Consider the following 19,287-nt stretch of genomic DNA (forward strand, 5'->3'; position numbering starts at 1 on the left):
GAATAAACTCATCTATAGCAGCTTCAATTACTACAGCCAAACAAAGCAGATGATAAATTAACTAGCCCTTGACTTTCTTTGTACTCTGTCATTCTCTGGGAAAGGATTATTATTTTGGCCTTATGATCAAGTGGGAGGAACATTTTTTAAGATCAGAATTAACACTTAAGTGCTCCTTATTAAGAAGGGTGAATTAAAAGGGGTCTACATAAGACACTGTTGGCTAAATAATAATTTCCTGGCAAATGGGTTTAGGTGTCTTTTCAGAAAGCAGAGCCGGAGGCAGAATTGTGATCCTAAAAGCCCAGTGGGCATGCATATGGGATATGGAAACATGAGTTTAAATATCAATCTAATTAATATTTAAATAGTTTATACAAAAGGGAACAGTTTCAATAGAGGAGAATACCTAAGACTACTCTATACTTTATGAGTTGGAAAATTGTTAATGGTTATGTTGGTTCAAGTCCTTACTCTGAATTAATCAGTGTATTTCAAAGCCACATCTTGCTATTCCCATGGAGTATCCAAGGCAGTGCTCTACTGTACAGTGATTCTGCAAATGGTGCCCAGCTCCTCTTGGGTGAATTCAGGTGCTGATAAGATTGGCATCTGGGATTTTATTTTTTAATTGCAAAAACTACTTTCTGAACTCGATTTAGTTCATGGACATTTTTGAGATGAGTGGATTTGTCCTTTCTTAGAGAGAAGATTCCCATAGTGAGTTACTAACCAGGCCTAGCTAAGAGAGAGACAAAACAGAGTCTGACTGTGCCAGAGAAAAGTGATTTAATGCCGATAATTTGTACTGTTCATCCATTAAGTTCCCATCTAATTTCTCATCTGGCGATCAACGTGAAACATTTCATATTAATTTAAGCGAGAAAAGAACGAAAGGTCCGGGGAAAACCAACTGAAAAAATCAGGTTGATACCGACAATACGCTGGAGAGATTTTAAGGAAGAACAGGTTACAATAATCGGGAGTTAATAAAGGACAGAATATCGAGACATGATTTGGAGCGCGGAGTCCCCGCCGCCCCAAGGGCACCGAGGTTCCCCGGGTGCCGCACGGTGCCCGGCGCGCTCCGCCCGCAGCGGGCACCGGGCAGAGCCGCCTCTACCGCTCCCTGCCGGCTCTCCTGACATTGGCCACAGGCTCTCCCGCTCCCTGCCGGCTCTCCCAACACTCCCCTCGGGCTCTCACGGCAGGAAGGCCGCCGGGGAGGGAAAGGGCTGGCGAGCGGGGGGGGGCGGGACGTCCGCGCGTACAGTGCTCGCGCCCGGGGTGCTCTTCCCCCTCCACCCCGCGGCCCCTCCACTGCGCGAGCGCCGGCGGTTGCCGGGCTGCGTGACGTCACGGGCAGCGGAGGCGGCGATTGGCCGCGCGGGGAGCGCCCTCCCCGCCCCCCCAGAGCCGCCGCTGCCGGGGCCGGGCCGGGCCTGGCTGTGCCATCAGTGCGGAGCAGCCGCCGCGGCGAGCGCGGCCTGCGCGGAGCGTCCCGGGCAATCCCCGCGGCGGCACCGACAACCGCCGGCGGCATCATGGCCCGCCCGCCGCCCGCGCCGCGCCTGCTGCCGCTCCTGGCGCTGCTGACGCTGCTGGCGCCCCGCGCCCGCGCTTGGGACAGCGGCGACCTGGAGCTCTTCGACCTGGTGGAAGAGGTGCCGCGGAACTTCTACGACTTCCTGGGGGTTCAGCAGGTGAGCGAGGGACCAAGCCCGCCGCCCCCTGCCCTGGCCCGTTCCGCGGGTCCCGCCCGTCCCCCATCCCCGGCACGGCCGCCCGGCTCCCCCCGAGCCCCGGGCACGCCGCCGGCCCCTCGCCTGCTCGCCTGGCGCTGTCACCTGCGCCCTGCCCTGGGCCCCCAGCCCCGGCTACCGAGGCTCGGGTCAGCGCTTCAGTCCTTTCCCAGCCTCTTCCCTTCCACCGCGGGGGCTCTACTCTCCTTCAGGTGCTGCTCTGTTCCTTATCCTTCGGGCCCCACCATAAATCAGCGCTCCCTCTCCCGCTGTACCTATGTGTGTTCTACTGCCTGTTGCTCTTCTGAATGCATCTGTTTTTCTCCAAATGCATCTACAGACAGACAGAAGTAGCTTTTGGGCTTCTTCCACTTCCCATACATATCGTCAGTATGGCTGTTTCTCACTTTTCCCTTATTCTGTATAGCTGTTATCTTCTTCAGATTGTGCATTGCCAGGTGGTGTGGCTCATGTTTTCTCTCACGGGTGCCATGTGGTAGACTGTGACCCTTTGCTGTGGTAGTGGCTTGGAGATTGTTACATTTATTTACTTGCCGTATATCTTGGTTATTCATGCATGGTTTTCACCTCTTTGATAAGTAATACCTGAGATTATCTTAAACTATTATTACACACCTTCGGTTAATTTTCGTGTCAGTGTAGTCAAGACAGGAACTTCTGTTAGAAACACTTTTATCCTGTGGTCCTTGTGAATATTTTAGATTCACTTGCTAGTTTTGCTAAAACCGGACATGTTTTACTTATATCACTTGTCCTAGCTCCTGCACGATGCCTTTCCTTCTCTCTAGAAGGTCTCATTGTGTGACCTTGCTTAATATCTCTTCCTGCATCTTAACAAATTCCTCTCAATAATGAAATATACAGTTTTCTGTAATCTGTTATTTCACCCAGAGTCCCCAAAAGACATCTTGTTCATTGTCTCCTAGTACATTCTGTACCCCTGGTATATTCTCTTCAGTGCTACATTATGGTGAGTGGTCCTACTATTTGAATTCCTTCCCTGACAATCTTGATGTTTATTCTGATATAGTTCTTGTATTTTTTGAGAATAATGGCTGTATTTTCAGGTGCATTTCATTAAGGCAGTGTCTACAAAGAGAGGGAAAGTGTCTGCAATATCTAAGGGTCCGATTTTGGAAACTACTGGCTGTGGCTGTTAATGATAGTTGAGGGATCCTGACTCGGTTTCATCTCTTTCCTTTACTCTTTCTTAAGCACTGGTGTTAAATACTATGGAATACCATATATAGCACAGCAAACACTGCTACCCCAGTTTCACTTTCATGAGCGTAATACTCTAGGTGTTAATTTCTCAAAGACAATTTTAGTGTTAGATAATGTAGGGACCCAAAACTTTGTGTGTTCCAGTTAGTGATGTTCAAATCTGGTATGCAACTCTTGTTAACATCTTCCACAATCCTTTTTTCTAGGGCCAGATCTGTACCTTGTGCTGTATGTTTAGCAAAATATATTAATTTTAGCAAGAAAATATTCTGCTAGTTCACACTTCTATTCCTAATCATAAAGGAGAATTTATATCACTTGTAAAGTGCAAGCAAGAGAAAAGGTGGTGGAAGTCCAACACAGATGAAATAAAGTTTTGTTTGTTAAAAGTGTACGGCAGTCACTCATAATGTCATTACAGCCTGGAAGTGTACGTAGCATTGGATGCTTTGCACATGCATTGGAATAGACCTGTGAGTGCAGTAGTGCAGTACACAGTGTTGAAGCTGAGCTTCAATAGGAATTTGTAACCATTGGAAGATGCTACGTAGGCATAGAGGTTCTTTCACACTCTATCCTTGTTCCTGCTGCTTGCTTCTCCAACTATACTTGAAACTTCCAACAAGATCGTGGAGTGGGATTTTAATTTGTAGTGACTCTCTAGGCAGCTGCAGCTGATTGAGTTACTGTATGAGAAGGGTAACTGGTCTTGTGATGGGGTTGAGGGAAGCACCCAAATCTCAGGTGTGCTGTATCCTACCTTACATGTCTTAACACAAAGCGGCCTTTAAACCATAATGTTTCAATGTGCTGTTTGCATGTTTCTTCAGGTTTTCTGCTGTTTATTAATATTATGGTTTAATAGAGCTTATTGTTTGTTTTGTGTGTCATTATTGTTTCAGCTGGAATGCTTTTAACTAGAATGCACTACTTGTAGTTTTAGTGTGAGTGATTTCATTCCCTGTGCTTAGGTGGTTTTCTTGGCATTTTAGTACAAGAGAGACAGTGTGTGTGACAATAGCCTTTGTGGCCATGCCTTTGGACTGTAATTATCTTCCATTCGTCAAAGCTTGCTTGTCCCATCCCCCACCCGTTCCTATTTCATTCCCTTGTATCATGTCCTATAATTCCTTCTCCCTGCACGGATTTCTGGGGAGAGGGAGTGCTTCTCCTTTATGCAGGATGTAACTTCTACATCTGAGACAGGGATGCTCAACTGTGTTTGTTAGCAGCAGTATAACAGGGCTGCCAGATTTTTTTCTAAACATGTCATCATGTGTTTTGAAAAAATATAGGGAATGACTCAATGCTTCCTTAAGGCGTTAAAGCAGCATAGGTTTTGATGGGAGAGTTGTGGCACTGACTGCTTGTTGAACTTGTACACAATGTCAGAAGCTGATATTGACCTCAACTGACAAGGTGCAAAAGGCATTGTGGGAAGTCCTGTAGCTCTCAAGCTTGCTTTGATGAAGCCTCTGGCTGATGGATTTTTCACTCAGATTGGAGAGAAATGGTGATTTTTTGGTTTCGTTTCTGCTCTATGGCTGCAACAGCTTAGGGTTTATGTTTTGTCATTTCAAGGGCCTTATGAAAGCCCTCTGGCATGGCAGGGAACTCATCCAGCTCTGCTAGGGTGTTAGGCTGGAGCTGCTGCAGTATTTTCTGAGATCAATGGCAGAGATAGAGGATGATGTAATAGAAGTGATTTTTGCTGTGATTGTGAATGTAGAATGACAAAGGAAGAGTAAGATTGTGGTAAGAGTCTTGGCTGTCAAATAACTGACTAGTGGTGACTTCAAGGAGGGGTCGGCTGAGGAATCTACAAATGCTCACAGAATGGTTGAGGTTGGAAGGGCCCATCTTGTCCGACCCACAAGTATTAGGGCTGAGCACCTAGATTAAGAAGTATCTGATTTTTGCACAAGGACACAACCTATTTTTTTTTTCCATCAGGCCTAATAACAACATAGCATAAGAAAAAGTCTTGCATTGTTATTTTACTACTGCTGTCCTGAATGATGTGGGAATTGCTCTATCTTCCATTTCTTTGCTGGTTCTTAAATTGATGATATGATTAAATGAAATGGCTCATTTAAAACATTACTGTTCTCAAGAAGTTTGACCTAGCAGAATGGGAAGATAAGATAACTTTTGGCTTGAGAAAAAGGTTACATTTCCCTGTGCTTTTCTTCAGGTGGTTACTGAAGAAAATAGAATCATAAACTCTTGACAGACCAGATGTAATAATCATTTCAGTTATCACTTCAATATAGCCAATTTTGAACTGACAAGGGGATCAGGACCAAATAGTACTCATCTAAAAACTCAGTTGAAGCAGCACATTTAAACCAGAGGCTATGCAGACTCACTAATATGATGACCCTGTTACTTGAGAATGAGAACATAGAAATCTGATGTCAACTTCTTGGAAAAATTCTAGGAAGATCTGAGGAGCTACCATCTTGTATAGTGGACAAAAAAAGTTAATGTGATCGTCTTTTACAGCTTTCAGTAGCTGGTACCTGCATAAATGTGATACTCTCTGGATGAATCAACTTGGCTTCAGTTGAATCTGCGAATCTCCTTCCCCAAATATGCTTTTGATTATAAATTGTTAATATGGCTTCAAGGGAATGACCTGCTCCTCCAGTCGTTTTTGCTTGCAGCAAGGAAGGCACTACAGGCCTCTGAATGTCTTTTGAAACTTTGTGGTACAATTCTTGGATACGAGGGATCTGATGAAGAAATTATTAGGAAATGTGGTTTGTGAAGATGTGTTGAAATGAAACAGCATGAGCTGTGTGGCTGGAATTGACCTGCATGGAACAGTATGTCATCTGTTAGTTAAGACCAAGGAATGTTCAAATAAGGCTTTGGCTTCCACTGGTAGTCAGATGGATATTGAAAGTTCTGCTAGGCCTGTGCAGTGTATGGAAGCAAACACAGAAAGTTTCTCTGAGTACTTTTGAGGCAGTAAAAGAGACCCTGACACCTCAGATTCCTGAGAGAGAATTAACATGAGTGGGACTTGCTGGCCAACACTGTGAATAAATATATAACCCCTGGAAAATATTGAGAGAGATATTTTCTTAAGTATTGGTTAATGCCTTCCGTGTGGCATGATATTTACTTTGAAGGAGGCTCTATTCTGTTTGTGTGGCTTTACTGTTAAGAACTGTTATATCCCTGTCATTGCAAGACAATGCATTTGTTAGATGATGCTGCAGCACGAAGTCTTAACTGTGTGTACAGAACCTGATTTTGGTCTGACAGCCTGTGAGATGTTGGTATGTTAGTAACTCCAAGAAAGTGCAAGGCAAGAAAACCACGGAGTTGGATTTATTTGGCTATGGGAAGCCATAACCTTTCTAGATGAGCTTGATGTATTGGGCTAATAGGCTTCTTTCAAGAACATAAGAACAGAGGAGCTACTGTGTCAAGTAGCAGGATGTGACAGGGTTGTGTCTGTAGAATTCAATGTTTGATGCTGAGAAACTGCTGTCCATAATGTTTGCATTTCAGGGATTTGTTGTTGTTGTTGTTGAACTAATTCCAGGCTGGATACCTGGACTCAATGCCTGTTTGTGTTGAAGCGTTGTGTTTGTGCTCCTGGTTTCACATTTTACAGTTCAGTAAAAGTGAGATAAATGCACTAAGAACACTATAGTTTTTAGTAGTTTTTAGTAAATGGGTGATATTGAATTTTACCTCTTGGCATTGCCCTGTAAGAACCTTGCTAGAAATGAACATCACAGCAAATGGTGTGGCTTTTATGATATTATGAAGAATTACTGGAGACTGAAGAAAATTCTCAGTGATAGGGTTTGCATAGTCTGTTTTATACAAGTGCATTGATTGATGACATGACATACATCACTACAGTTCCAAAGTTGTGAATTGATATGTTATGTAAGTAAAGTTCTTGGACGTAGATTTGGTAACCTGTCCTTCAAAAGAATGGCAATCTCTGAAGTTCTTGTATCATCCCGCAGTTTCGTAGTTCTGGCTTTGAGTGGGTTATTGTCCAGAAAAAACTCTAGATAAAATTATTTTTCTTCTGGGGAACTTCGAGTACACAAAGTAGTCCCCTCAAGTGGGAAGAAGCATGTGAAGGAGAGCTGTATCTGTTAAAGGAATACTCTCAAGTCCTCATCAAGAACAGCCTTCCTCTACCCATACAGCCCTGTCTTCCCTGGCAGGCAAGGAAGGGAAAGTAAGGAGGGGATAGCCCAGAAACTCAGCAGTTTGTTTGTTCTTTCCAGTGACAAGCTGAATCGCACTCCATAGACATATTTTGGTTGCTCTTCTAACACTTCAGACTGTTCTCCTCCCTGGTGCTTTTTAAGGTTAATGTATGTGGGTGCAGTGTTACTAAAATCATGGAGTGTGCATCATCTGCAAATGTTTTAGTGAAAATCTAGGTTGGTGATAGTGCTTCAGTCTTCCAAGCTTTGGAAGTATTTGATCTGGTGAGACGGAGTTTCACACACATGCAATTATAATATCACTTCTTCAGATGATTGCGACAAAACTACAAGCTGTAGGCTATTCTTGCTTTGTTTTGTAAGATTATTTTGTCTTGCATGACAAATAGGTTATTCACAATAACCTTCAAAAGTCTTATGCTGTGAAATGACATGGAGCCATGTAGCAACTTTGTGTCTCAGTTACTAATTTTTGAGGGAGCAGAGTTGTTTTGCTGGTGATTGAACATCATGTCTAATGGCCTCAACCTGTTGCGATATTGCTTTCTGCTTCTTGTTCAAAATATGTGTTAAGGAGATCTAATCTGGAAGGCATTAGATTTTAATGCACGGTCAATTGCAAGATCAGAGTTCTCAGTTGGAAAGATGAAATATGTTTCAATTTTCTTGCTCCAAATTTTCAAAAATAATTAACTTATTTAATACACAATTAGGTGATAGCAGTAGCAGACTTTTATTTGGAGAGTGAGGGATCTTGGTAATACCTAAAACTGCATTTCTTTTAAGCCCACAAATATACTGTCAAAATCGAGGCGGTAATAGTCCATTGCACCAGTTCAAACAAAAATAACATTAGAAAATTCAGGTTTGTTTCTAGTGGCTTTAGCTGTAATCGCAGTTCATTCCCTAAAAGTAATTGTGTGTTTTTTCTCAGTAAGCTATTGCGCCAAAATTTTGCATCCCTCCAGGGTTTAAAACCTCCTGTCTGAGTCTGTTACATGTAAGTTATACATGGAACTGAGATTTCCAGCAGTTCTGGAAACTCTGCTTTTCCTAAAAAATCCAAATTATTAAAATCCTGTGAAGCCATCATTGCAATTATTCGCTTGCATTCTGTAGAACAAAGTTGTTCCTAACTGTGGAGTAGTTTAATTGCTCACAATTTAATTCAGTGGTGTACCATAGAGAAGCGTAAATGATAACTGCTCAATGTGTAACTGAGGATGGTGCAGGATATGGGCTTTTGTGTGGTTTTGAACTTCCAGGTAAACTACTGACAGATAGTGTATTCTGTTCTGTAAGTGCCCTGCCCTGATGTTTTTGTTGCATATAAAAATGATTGAAACATCTAGACATGTAAAGCTTGCATTTCCCATAAAAATGGGTTTTCTGTATTGTTGCCTGTTAAATTTCTGCTTGGAAGTTGTCCAAGAAAATGCAGGGTTTTTTCTTGCTCTCGTCGTTGTCTCCTTTCTTAAAGACACAAAAGTGTTCCAGAATCTACCAATTTAAATAGTTTTAAAGACATTTACTCTTAACTTTCTGACAGTTCGTTCATATAACACTTCCCTGATTTCTTTCAGGTTAAATTCTTTCTTGCTGTGTAGAAGGACATACAGGAATAGGAAACGACTGTATTTGGGAACCCAAGGGAACTAACAGTATGCAAAGTGCAGTGAAAAAGATAAAACAAGTGGTCTTGAATTGTTGTGGGTTTTTTTTCTGTCTGCAGCAGTAATAATGTTTCAGCTCTTTATACTTCTTTCTTCACTAATCATTTAGGGATGTGTCCCTAATAGCTTGATTTTCAAATTGCAGAAATAAAAAATGGGCTATTTTTTTTCCCCCGGAAGTTCTGCGTTTGACCTTTAATTCATTGAAGGGAGTGATCTGTTTCTGGATGCGGAAGGGTAGGTAACCTGTGCTGGTGCTTACACAAGCCTGTGTGTCTTATGCTTGTTCCTTTACTGAAGTTCTCCTTTGTGTGCCTGTGTTGGTATCTAAAACAGTGACATAACTGATGTAATGTGGAGTTTTGTAAACAGCTTCCTGGTGGCCTTTTGCTACTTGATTGCTCAGATTGCGGTCAGATGTTTGTCTGTAAAACTGTCTAAAGAGAAACCGTAGAGGCAGCCTTAATTTCATTCTGTTGAATGATAAACCTTTTATACTCCATCTAGAGTAATTTTGCAATTAAGATTAACATGGCTTTCCGATCAGATCTAGAGAAAAATGTAGCTTTAAGGGAGACGTTTGCATCTATCTATGGTGCTATTTTAACTTTAGGTATGTGATAAAAATTAAGAAATAAAATGAAAATTCAGAATGTAAAATGTTCCTTAGTTGGGTTGGTGCTTATGGTGTTCTCAGCAGAGATGGTAACAAAGAGCCTGTGGTGCTGTTGAGCAGCTGAGTCAGTAAGAATGAGAGTATAAGTGCTAACAAAGGTTTTTTTATCTCTGAGAATGGGTCTGATATACATTATTTTTCTCCTTTTATTAATTTTAATATCTGAAATGTTTTGGTTTACCACAGCATCCTAATGGGCTAACAAAATTCTCATAACATATGAAAACCTGCAATTTTGCTTTTGTTTTGCTTGCTAGTATTTGGGCTTTTGCTTAGCTAGATGCCGTGCAGATTAGAAGTTTGCTTCTCTCATTTTTTTTTTTTTTCCCTTCAGTCTAAAACTGTAGGTTTTCTCTAAATTATGAGCAGATTTGAGGTTTCTGGGTTTCTTTTGTATATTGTTTGTCTGTCAACTTTGTTTGGATGTTGTAAACAGTTTTATGTACGTGGCAATGTGTTGTACACATGGTGTGTGTTACAGCTGTGCAAACGATAACACAGTTAAAAGCAGGATTGTGTTTTACTGGGCTCTCAGATGGGGGATTGTTTAAGTGCAGATTTCTTAAACGACCTGGTTTGCAGGCCTTGCCAATTGTTCTTGATGTCAAATGAGCAGTGGGGTGAGAAGTGAAGAAAATTCATAAGCAGTCTCTGATAGATCTGAAATTCTTCCTTCTCTGTGTTAATGTGGAAAACTTGCGGAGAAAACCAGAAGATGCCTAGGAGCTGTTGGAAGAAAGTCACTCAGCAATCTTCTTCTGACTGAAAAGAGAAGGAAGAACTAGAGGAGTTGTGCCACGTGGGCTGTAATTCTGAAATCTGCTGACTTCAACACCAAAGTACTTTCGTTTTTTAAAGGAAGCATTCAGTGCTGATGAGAACACAAGAAATCTGTGAAATAGCCTTACTTGGGTGAACAGCTTCTCCCTTAAGGGGCAGTAGTTGTTTTTACTTATTCCTGAAAATATTGCAAATTATTTTTTTTAGTCTGATTGATCAATATTTTACTAAATTTCAAACTGATTTAGGCTAGCTTTTATACTATTAATCACCATTTCATAGTGATTCCTCTAGTGTTCTTCTATGGGAATATAAATACTGTGATGGGAGGGTACAAGAGCTGTATGTCAGTTAACTTTTTGGCAGTTTACATTCATGTTGTTAATTGCTGTACTATGTTATATCTTAACAGTGGCTGCCACAATGTTACAATAGAAGAAAGTCTGTAGAATTTCATCCTATTTGGGAGTCTCTTCCCATTTCCTAATAAGAATTATGAATAATCTTACTCAAGTCAAGCATTTCTTTCAGTTGATTAAAAATTCGAAATAAACTTCTTTTCCAGCCTGAGTCCACTTATCTATTGAATAAAAAGTATTTCTTCTGTTGACTTGTAGCTTGTGTGGTTTGTAGTTTCTGTTCTAAATAGTTTTCTATTTCTATTTCAGTAGCTTTTCTATTTCTATTTCAGTAGCTTTTCCACACTACAAGCTAACCCAGCAACACTGAAAACAAAATAATGAATTTGCATGTTGGATTGTCTGTGAGAGTGGTATTTCAACAATAGTTAAAATACAGATTGAGAGGATCAACCAGTCAGTTGTTTCTTGTAGCTTACAGTGGTGAAAGAATGAACCTCTTCTGTACATAAGTTATGTATTATACTTAGATATAGCTGTCTTACCTTCATTCTCAGTTAAATAGTACAGAGTTCCCATTTATAAGACTCTTTCATCCCATCTTGTGGCAGGTTAGTCTCTTTGATAGCCTTTGGTGTGGAACCTTGTCAAAAGCTTTTTCAAAATTGGAGTCTACTGTGTCTGCTGGACCTCCTCTCTCTCTATCCTTACTGATGCACTCCAATGCCTCAGCTGGGTTGATGAGGCAGGTTTTCTCTCTTCAGAAGTTATGCAACATTTTTTCCAATAGACCTCATTTATCCCTGTCTGCAATGACTTTATTTTTATAGCACCTGCTGCCTTTAGTAAGGGTGGATGACAGACTTTCTGGTCTGTAATTCCCAGGATCATTTCTGTTTCTGTTTTTTCCCTCATGTATGTGTGGCAGGCTGCCAGGTCCCTGGTGGCAAATTTTTGCAATACTGGGTTACTTTCCTCACCTGCAAGTCTGCAGCTTTGTATTTAAATCTCATTCTATAGTCTCAGGTGAAAGCCACGATCCTGTTGATTTCTTAACATCTAATTTGTCACTTTGGTGTGTCTGTATATTTATTTCAGGCTGAATTAGCTTCTCTTGACCGGTCTAATGCAAAGAATGTGTTGGTTTAGGAATCTCTTGAGCATCTCCAACAGGGAAGATTCATTAAATAAATGATTAAATTGTATGCCTGTAGCTTTGTTCCTGAAAAGCTTTTCATAGTTTCATTGTCAGGCGGTCTGTAGCATCCTGGTTTTGGTTACATTTAAAGAAATAAAAGGGTTTTGAAAATCAAATAGATTGCCACTCTAGTTTGGTTGGACAAATACGAAAGTCCTACATGTTGGAAAGAAGTAGTCAGTGTGTTTTGTTAGCTATGTGTTCAGCAAGATCTAATGGAACTGGCACAAAAATCTGCCACGTTGCTCTTGTAGTTACTGACCATGAGAGGGAAGAATAGCTGCTGTTATGCAGTGTTCCTGTTTGATTAACTGCTGCACATGAATGATTAAGCACATTTTCATAGGAACTCATGCCTTAAACTGAGATATCTGGAGAGAATTCAGGAATAAATCATCTGCTTCTGGTCACTGCTTTAGTAACTGACCTTAACACTGTTTTGTAGAGTAGTTTTCTTTTCAGAAGGTAATATGGAGGGCTTTGGTTTGTATTATTATTTGAATTAAGGCTCAAGCAGAGTTGTTCCTTTGTATCATAGTAGTTGTCTGGAATTATTAATTCTGCAGCAGCGTCCTTACTATGAGGTACTCAGGTGTCATTTTTTGGAAACGAGATTATTTTACTCCAGTTATTCTAATTTTGATGGTACCACATACAAGCTATGTCTTTGCTCATTCCTACTGGTTTAAGCAAAATTTTGGTATTGCATTATTCCAATTATAAATCACAGTGAAAACTTCAATTTTTGTGTTTATATGCTAACATTGTACGAAGCAGCATGACAGGGGTTTATGAAATGCCTTCACTTCTAGAAATTTTAAAAAAGTGAAAACTTGCTAGATAAATTTTGAGCAGAGAACTTGTTTGAAAAACAGGAACTTTAATTTGATATGTTAAAGCTAAAAGTTGCACTGAATAAAATGTGTTGAATTTCAAGGTGTTAATACAGTTCTTTATTATAAAGAACTGTAGTTTTCTTTTTCTTCTAAATAAAGTTGATCTGTTTATTGTTCAGAGACATAATAAACTCATACTTCTAGGTACTATCTAAAGTAATTGAACCCTGTCTCTAATCCTGCGTTGCTTCCATGCTGTGCACGTGCCTTGACTGTCATCAAGACGTGAATTTAGGGTGGGCTGTGCTCTTTGCTAACATCTCCACATCTGAAGTGATGCACTGACAAGTCAAGTTTGAGAACGCAAATAGTAGCTACGAAAAAAGTGTGGGGTAATGAAAGACTAAATCAGACTGAGTTTTCTTGGAAACCTAACTCTGTAGGTACAATGTGCTGGGTGCAGAGTTCAGATGGACAACTTCATAGGAGAGGTATTGGTGATAAATATTTCCTATTTTGAGCTCCTTTAAGAGTTGGACCTGGGATCATCCCTTAAAGGCTCCAATTTATCATGGCAAATTGCAATATATTGCAATTGAACATAATGTAGTTTGCAGCATATGCCTTACCTTCATCTTGATTTTTTTGGTAAGAACATAGTGTTTAATTCTGTCAGTCTCTGAAGATGTATGTTTGAGTAGACTGTATTTAAGTCCAAAATATTTAGGTAATACTACATTGTCCAACGAAAAGGAATAGAGTTGGAGAGAAATGTCCTTGAAGTAAAAATCATAACCCAACAATAAAGAACTTAACTCTTGATACTACTCTTCCTATTTTACAAACAAAACATTTGTATGAATTAATTTTTTAATATCTGAAGTCTAAAAATTAAATTGGGATACCTTCTGTTTAAAAAGAGCCCTTGCATAGATTGCCATTTTGCATTGCAGAATGTTGACTTCTCTTCTAAATGTATTTGTGAATATAAACACTGTTTAACATTGAATATGGATATCTGTATTTTCTTTCTAAGGCATAATTTCATATGTCTTCCATGTTTTGACTTCTTCAAAGTTCAGATTTTTAACATAAAAAATATATTTTTAAGAGAAAACCTGACTGGTATTTAGACAACTGTTAATAGGGGCATGGTATCTTTTTAAATTTCTGACCTAAAGGAAGGAGAAGGCTGTAAAACACGAGTTTCCTCACTTCTGGAATATGTAAGATGCGTTCCCGCAGCTTCTCTCCTCTTTTCTAACAGATTAACTCAAAGACACTGTCATTGAATTAACAGTATCCCATTATTATCAGGGTATTGGTTATCCTGTCTGCTGTCGTGAGATATGAGAGCCTTACATGACAGCTGGTTAGACGTGATTGGATTGATACTATGGCCAGGAAAGACAGTGCTGGGCTAGGTTGCTTTCAGAAATTGATTTCTCAGTCAAGATAGAATTGTATCTTGATCAGGTATTCAATATTTTGCAATTCAGCCAAGACAAATACACAAACTATTTCCCATTCCAGATGCAACTGTAGAACTTGCGGTTGTCATAAAGCCCAACACCCACCCCCCCAGCTTAACAAGGGTTGCTTGTGGAGTCTCAGACTGTTTGGCTGCAAGCCTGAAAGGAGTACATATATCATAGTCATTGCCATTCTTCACCTAAGTGTCAAATTCACTGGACAAGTTGGTGAGATGATTATTTTGATTGTTCTTAAAGCATAGTTTTATCAAATAGAGAGGTGCCTTTTGGACTCTCCACCGGCAGGGAGTGGGTGGATAAAAAAACCTCACATACGCACAAAAAATATCTATTAATAGATTTAGGAATTAAGATAAGAATGCCTGAAAGGATGGTATCTCTGGTATAAGTTGGCAAAGCTGGAAAATAACAACTATACCCCCATGGTAAAAATCTGGTCTTTTGTCCTGTTATATAGTGAAACCAGTATGTCACTTAAAATGCGATGGTGTAAATCCTGAAGTGATAGTCAAAAGAAAAAATTAAAGACTCCCTGAAGGATATTATTCTTAGAGTATTTGAGCAATCAAAATATGAAAAAAATTCAGTGTGTTGTGGAGTGTGAGAATTAACAGATCTCTTCCTTCCCCCTATTTACTGTTGGGGGGGGTATTGTTATTGTTTTGTTGGTTGGTGTTTTTTTGGTGGGTATTTTGTTTTGAGGTTTTTGTGTGTGTGTGTGTGGTTTTTTGTTTTTTTTTTTTTGTTATTGTGGTTTTGCTTTTGTGTGTTTTGTTTTGGTTTTTTTGGTGATTTGTTTTTTGTTTGTTTTTTTGTATGACTAAATTAATTCACAAGTTAACTAATTTATTTGCTAGGCTATACTAAGAGTATTTGAGGTAATTGTTCAGTCTAGAAAATGCTGTTCCAACTTCCAACTAAGTGCTTGTGCTCTGGGATCCACTGTGGGTCAATAGTAACAGATTCATACACTGGTAGTGGGCACCTTGAAAACAGGGCTTGTTTTCTCAAGGGTGTGTCTGGTAATGACTTGATTAAGGAAAAACGTCATTGCAAGAGTTGAAAAAATACTCCGGATCAGTTTTACCAGTGTAAAACCTATGGCTTAGTCAAGTGGTGCACTGTGTGGGATAGCGCTTTGTTGAGTCCCATGGGCAAGAGGAAGGAGAGCAGAATAATCTGGTGAGCCAGCGTGTGCTTGGATAGCAGGTTACTCCTGGCAAGTTTCTTGTGGTCACTTCTGCTGATTGCCTAGCAGGCTTGAGGTCTTCTGTATTAAAGTTTTAAGATAAATATTGAATTGGGGATTTTAGCAAGAACTATTGCATGTGCCCTGATATGAGTGTTCTAAAATTGTGTTTTGTTTCCATCATCAGTAATCTGGAAAACGCACTACAGTTTCTATTGTAGCCCCAAGGAAAAGAGCCAATTTTCAAAAGATTCATTGCTGATCTATTGATGACATTTTAAGTTGCATCTTGCTTATTATGCTGTCCTTCGGTTTCTGGGTAGACTGAACTGCCTACCCTATTTTCTCACGAAGGCTGGTCCTGACAGTGTTTTGGATGAGTTGATCTTCAATTTCTATGCCGTAGCCTGCCTTCTGGAGTCCCAGTGGTAGTCCCATCCTGACAAAGGAGAGCAAAGCAGGTTTCCTTCCAACTACTACTAGAATAAACACCTGTGGCCCCAAAAAAGGAAGCTGATGCTTCCTGTAGACTTCCTGCATATTTTGTTTTAGCTATGTTTCATTATTTTCTTTACTCAGAAGTGATGCAAATGAATACTCAAAATGAATGATCTCTACTGATTTTTTTATAGCCTCTTAATTTCTCTCTGAACTTCCTGGCAGATCTGTTTAGACCTGCCTGCCATAGCTTAATCTTTTAGATTAATATTTGGCAATGGATTTACCATTCCCACTGCCACTGGCTTACTGGGCATCATGGTGATTCCCCACCCTCCCCAAACGAAATCCCTTTCTTCAAACTGTCAGTCCTAGAATAATGATGGAGAACGAGGCAGTTACGTAAATGGTTTCTTGTCCTTTGCTTGAAGCTTTGTTTTTCACCCAGACAGCACCAAGTGTGTTTCTTTAATGAGGGCAGTGGCCAAGGTCCCTGGTGGCCGCAGCTGAGAACTACTGTGCTTGAGCAGTGTTACAGCTTTGTAAGTACGTCTTAGGAACCTTCTGCAATGCAGTTCTGGAGCTAATAATTATTCTCTCTTCTTTGATGACACTTTCCATGGCTTTTGTGCTAGTGTGGTTTTTTTTGTTGTTTTTTTTTTTTTTTTTTTTTTTTTTTTTTTTTTTTTTTTTTTCTGCTCTAATTTTCAGAGGCTGAAAGAATGAATGGTCTGCCAGTCCTCTCTGTTCTGCTTGAGTATATACCGTGTTTTGTCTTCTGATTCCTCTTCCTTTTTTTGTCCTCTCATTAACTAGAATTGTCAATCAGGGATATGATATGGGTTTATCTGTAACTTTTAAAGCACCCTTTCTCTAGTTACTTTTTCTTATCAGTGTATTCGATACATCCTTCTGAGAGATCTGCAATCAGAACTACATGCTGTTATGTTTGGAAGGAAAAACTAAGGTGTTTTTTGTAATCTCCAATGTCTTCTGTTTGTCACTCTTAATCTTAGAGGTCATCTTTTCTCTTTATTGTGTGGTTGGTTTGTTTGTTTTTAAATGTATTCCTGCTGCCATCAGATTTTACTGTGGCTTTCACTGCTCATCATAAATTCAGTCCTTTCTTTCAGCTCAGGAGCTAAAGTGGTTGCATGCACCCTGGTTAACTTACATTTCAATTACTTCAGGAACACCCTCTTTGTCTAATCCCTATGCTTTCTGTAACTAAAATGACTGTCTAAAATTGGTTCTGGCTTTTCAGTTGGACCTGGAGATGAATTGCCAAGCAACAGGCACTTAGTGTTGCCTTGATATTAAAGCTGCATGTGGCTTTAGGCTGCATGTTACAGTAAGTCCCCCTGTATGTTCCCTTTTTTTTAATCCTGCCTATTTTTTTTCAATCCTCACATACTTTAGTTGGTGGTGCTGCTTTTTTATTTATTTGTTTTGTCTTTGCTTGTTCTTTTTAGTTTTTGATCTCTTCTTACTCATGTCATTTCTGAAGATCCATTTTTATTTCTGCCTGTCAGTATCGGTCCTGTCCGTATCAGTCCTGTCCTTCCTTTCTCAAAATTGCAGAAGAAATAATTGTCTGAAGTTTCATAATATATAATTTTATTATTTGTGGCTTTCTTAAGTCATTCTCAAATAAATACTTGATATGGTCTCAGTTTCAATATGTAGGTGTTGTATCAATTATTATTTTGAAGGAGGATTTTTTACTGTGTTTGAAAATTGCTGGTCTAGAAACAAAGTGTCTTGGGATGAGCAGGGTGGGTTCCAGGGACAAGCAATGCAGAAGTCAGGTCTTTCAAACTCACCTCTTCTAGCTGGAAAATTTGGCTGTCTGGAGGTTGCTTTTCCAATGGCAAAGTTTTAGCAGACAGCTTTGTGTGACCCTGCTTTTCAGCAGAGAGCTGGCTGTGCTTAGAAGTAGGTGAATGGCCACCCAGTACTTACGCAGAACCAATTCAATCTGTGGACTGCTAGACACAGGATTTGGTAGGAATTGTTCAGTAGTTCTTTACCAATGAAGTAATGATTAGGCATAGAATATCTCTGCTCTAGAAACTGTGGTTTTTTTCCTGCTAATTTTAATCTGATAACTACTCCTTTTTTTTATTCTTAAATTTCTGTAAGAGAAATTGAATTCTTAATTTCCATTGTCTGTGCTGGTAGCTGTTCTGAAAACAGGACAACATCAAGAAGTCTTTGCACTTTATCTTCTGCCATGCACAAAATACTGCATTGGAATAACTGCTGAAAAGAAACTATAGGGAAATGAGACTGTGTGTGCATGGAAGAACAGATAGAAGCAGTTAATGCAGTTTCACTGTATGTGTGCTCTAGGAGGTTTATTTTAGTGGCATTCCTGGTCATGGCGGAGACCTTGTGGGATTTCTGTAAGTCAGAGCACTGTATGTGGGAGTTATGGGCAACCATGGGAATAGAAGAACCATAAGTCACTGAGGGGTTGAAATGGAGGTAATCCGGGTCTCGTAGCCTGGCTTCATTCTGCTGTTACTTTGTTAGTTTTTTTTCCTATTTATTTGGTCTAGTCAAACCCTCCCGGTTTTTTGGTGTGTTGTGTGCTTGTTTCTCAGTAGGTCACTTGTGATTGTAGAGCATTAAGACTTCTCCTGGCATAACAAATGTCCACAGTTGATTACAGCTGTGGAGCACAAAGGGAGAGACTGACATAGCTGCATACTTGCTGCATTACACACTGCAAAGAGATGGGCTGCTGTTTCACCCTTTCTTTTGAGATACTGCCAATAGGCAACATTAAGTCTGAGGAGATGTTTGTGCTGTTCCTTCTAATTATGTTATGGAATTCCTCCTAATTGCCAAATTAAATATTTTTAAACTGTTAAGCATTACGTATAGTATTGCTTTAAAATTCTTTAATTGTGATGCCTTTAAAAAAAAAATGTTGGGGACTATGGATATAAAATTTTATTCTGTGCCATTTGAAGTAAAAATGAACCTTACAAAAAGAGACTCAAAACCATTGCTGAATTTGTCATGTGAAGCATTGTAGTGCTCTGCAGTAGCTATACCAGAACTTCAGCAGAAAGAACCATAAAGACACTCAATATTCAGTAATTTTAATTATCTCCCTCTTGTACTGATCATTTAATTTGATTATTGAGATTTTACATTTTTAAGTTCAGTTTTGTTTTCTTACCACTTGATGGCAGTGAAGGAGCTAGTGTTGCCAGGCAAAGGTTCAGGGCAAGAACCCATTATGAATAACAAAAGAGGAGGTACAAAGGAAGCCTCTGACATTTAATATTGTTCACATTTCTAGGTGATATTACATATACCACAAATGACAGTAGAGGAAGAAAAGCCTCTAGATGGAGCTTCAGTACTTCCAATGGGGGAGAGATTTTTATACTCAAGTGGTTTGTTCCTATTTATAATAATTATTTCAAACAACAACTTTCC

At 39.7% G+C, this 19,287-nt stretch overlaps 1 protein-coding gene across 1 annotated transcript in view; it reads left to right on the forward strand.

Moving 5' to 3' along the window:
• Positions 1-1,529: 1,529 nt before the first annotated feature.
• Positions 1,530-19,287, forward strand: part of DNAJC1 (DnaJ heat shock protein family (Hsp40) member C1) — a 103,082-nt gene continuing 85,324 nt past the window's right edge. Inside the window, exon 1 of the mRNA XM_027887601.1 lies at positions 1,530-1,703. Within this exon, the coding sequence (XP_027743402.1) occupies positions 1,545-1,703 (159 nt within the window). The 5' untranslated portion in view covers positions 1,530-1,544. The remainder of the gene's footprint in view (positions 1,704-19,287) is intronic.

Source organism: Empidonax traillii, unplaced genomic scaffold (assembly GCF_003031625.1).
Source record: "Empidonax traillii isolate 1590-97213 ecotype Southwest subspecies unplaced genomic scaffold, ASM303162v1 scaffold217:size1918799, whole genome shotgun sequence".
NCBI classification, from domain to species: Eukaryota; Metazoa; Chordata; class Aves; order Passeriformes; family Tyrannidae; genus Empidonax; species Empidonax traillii.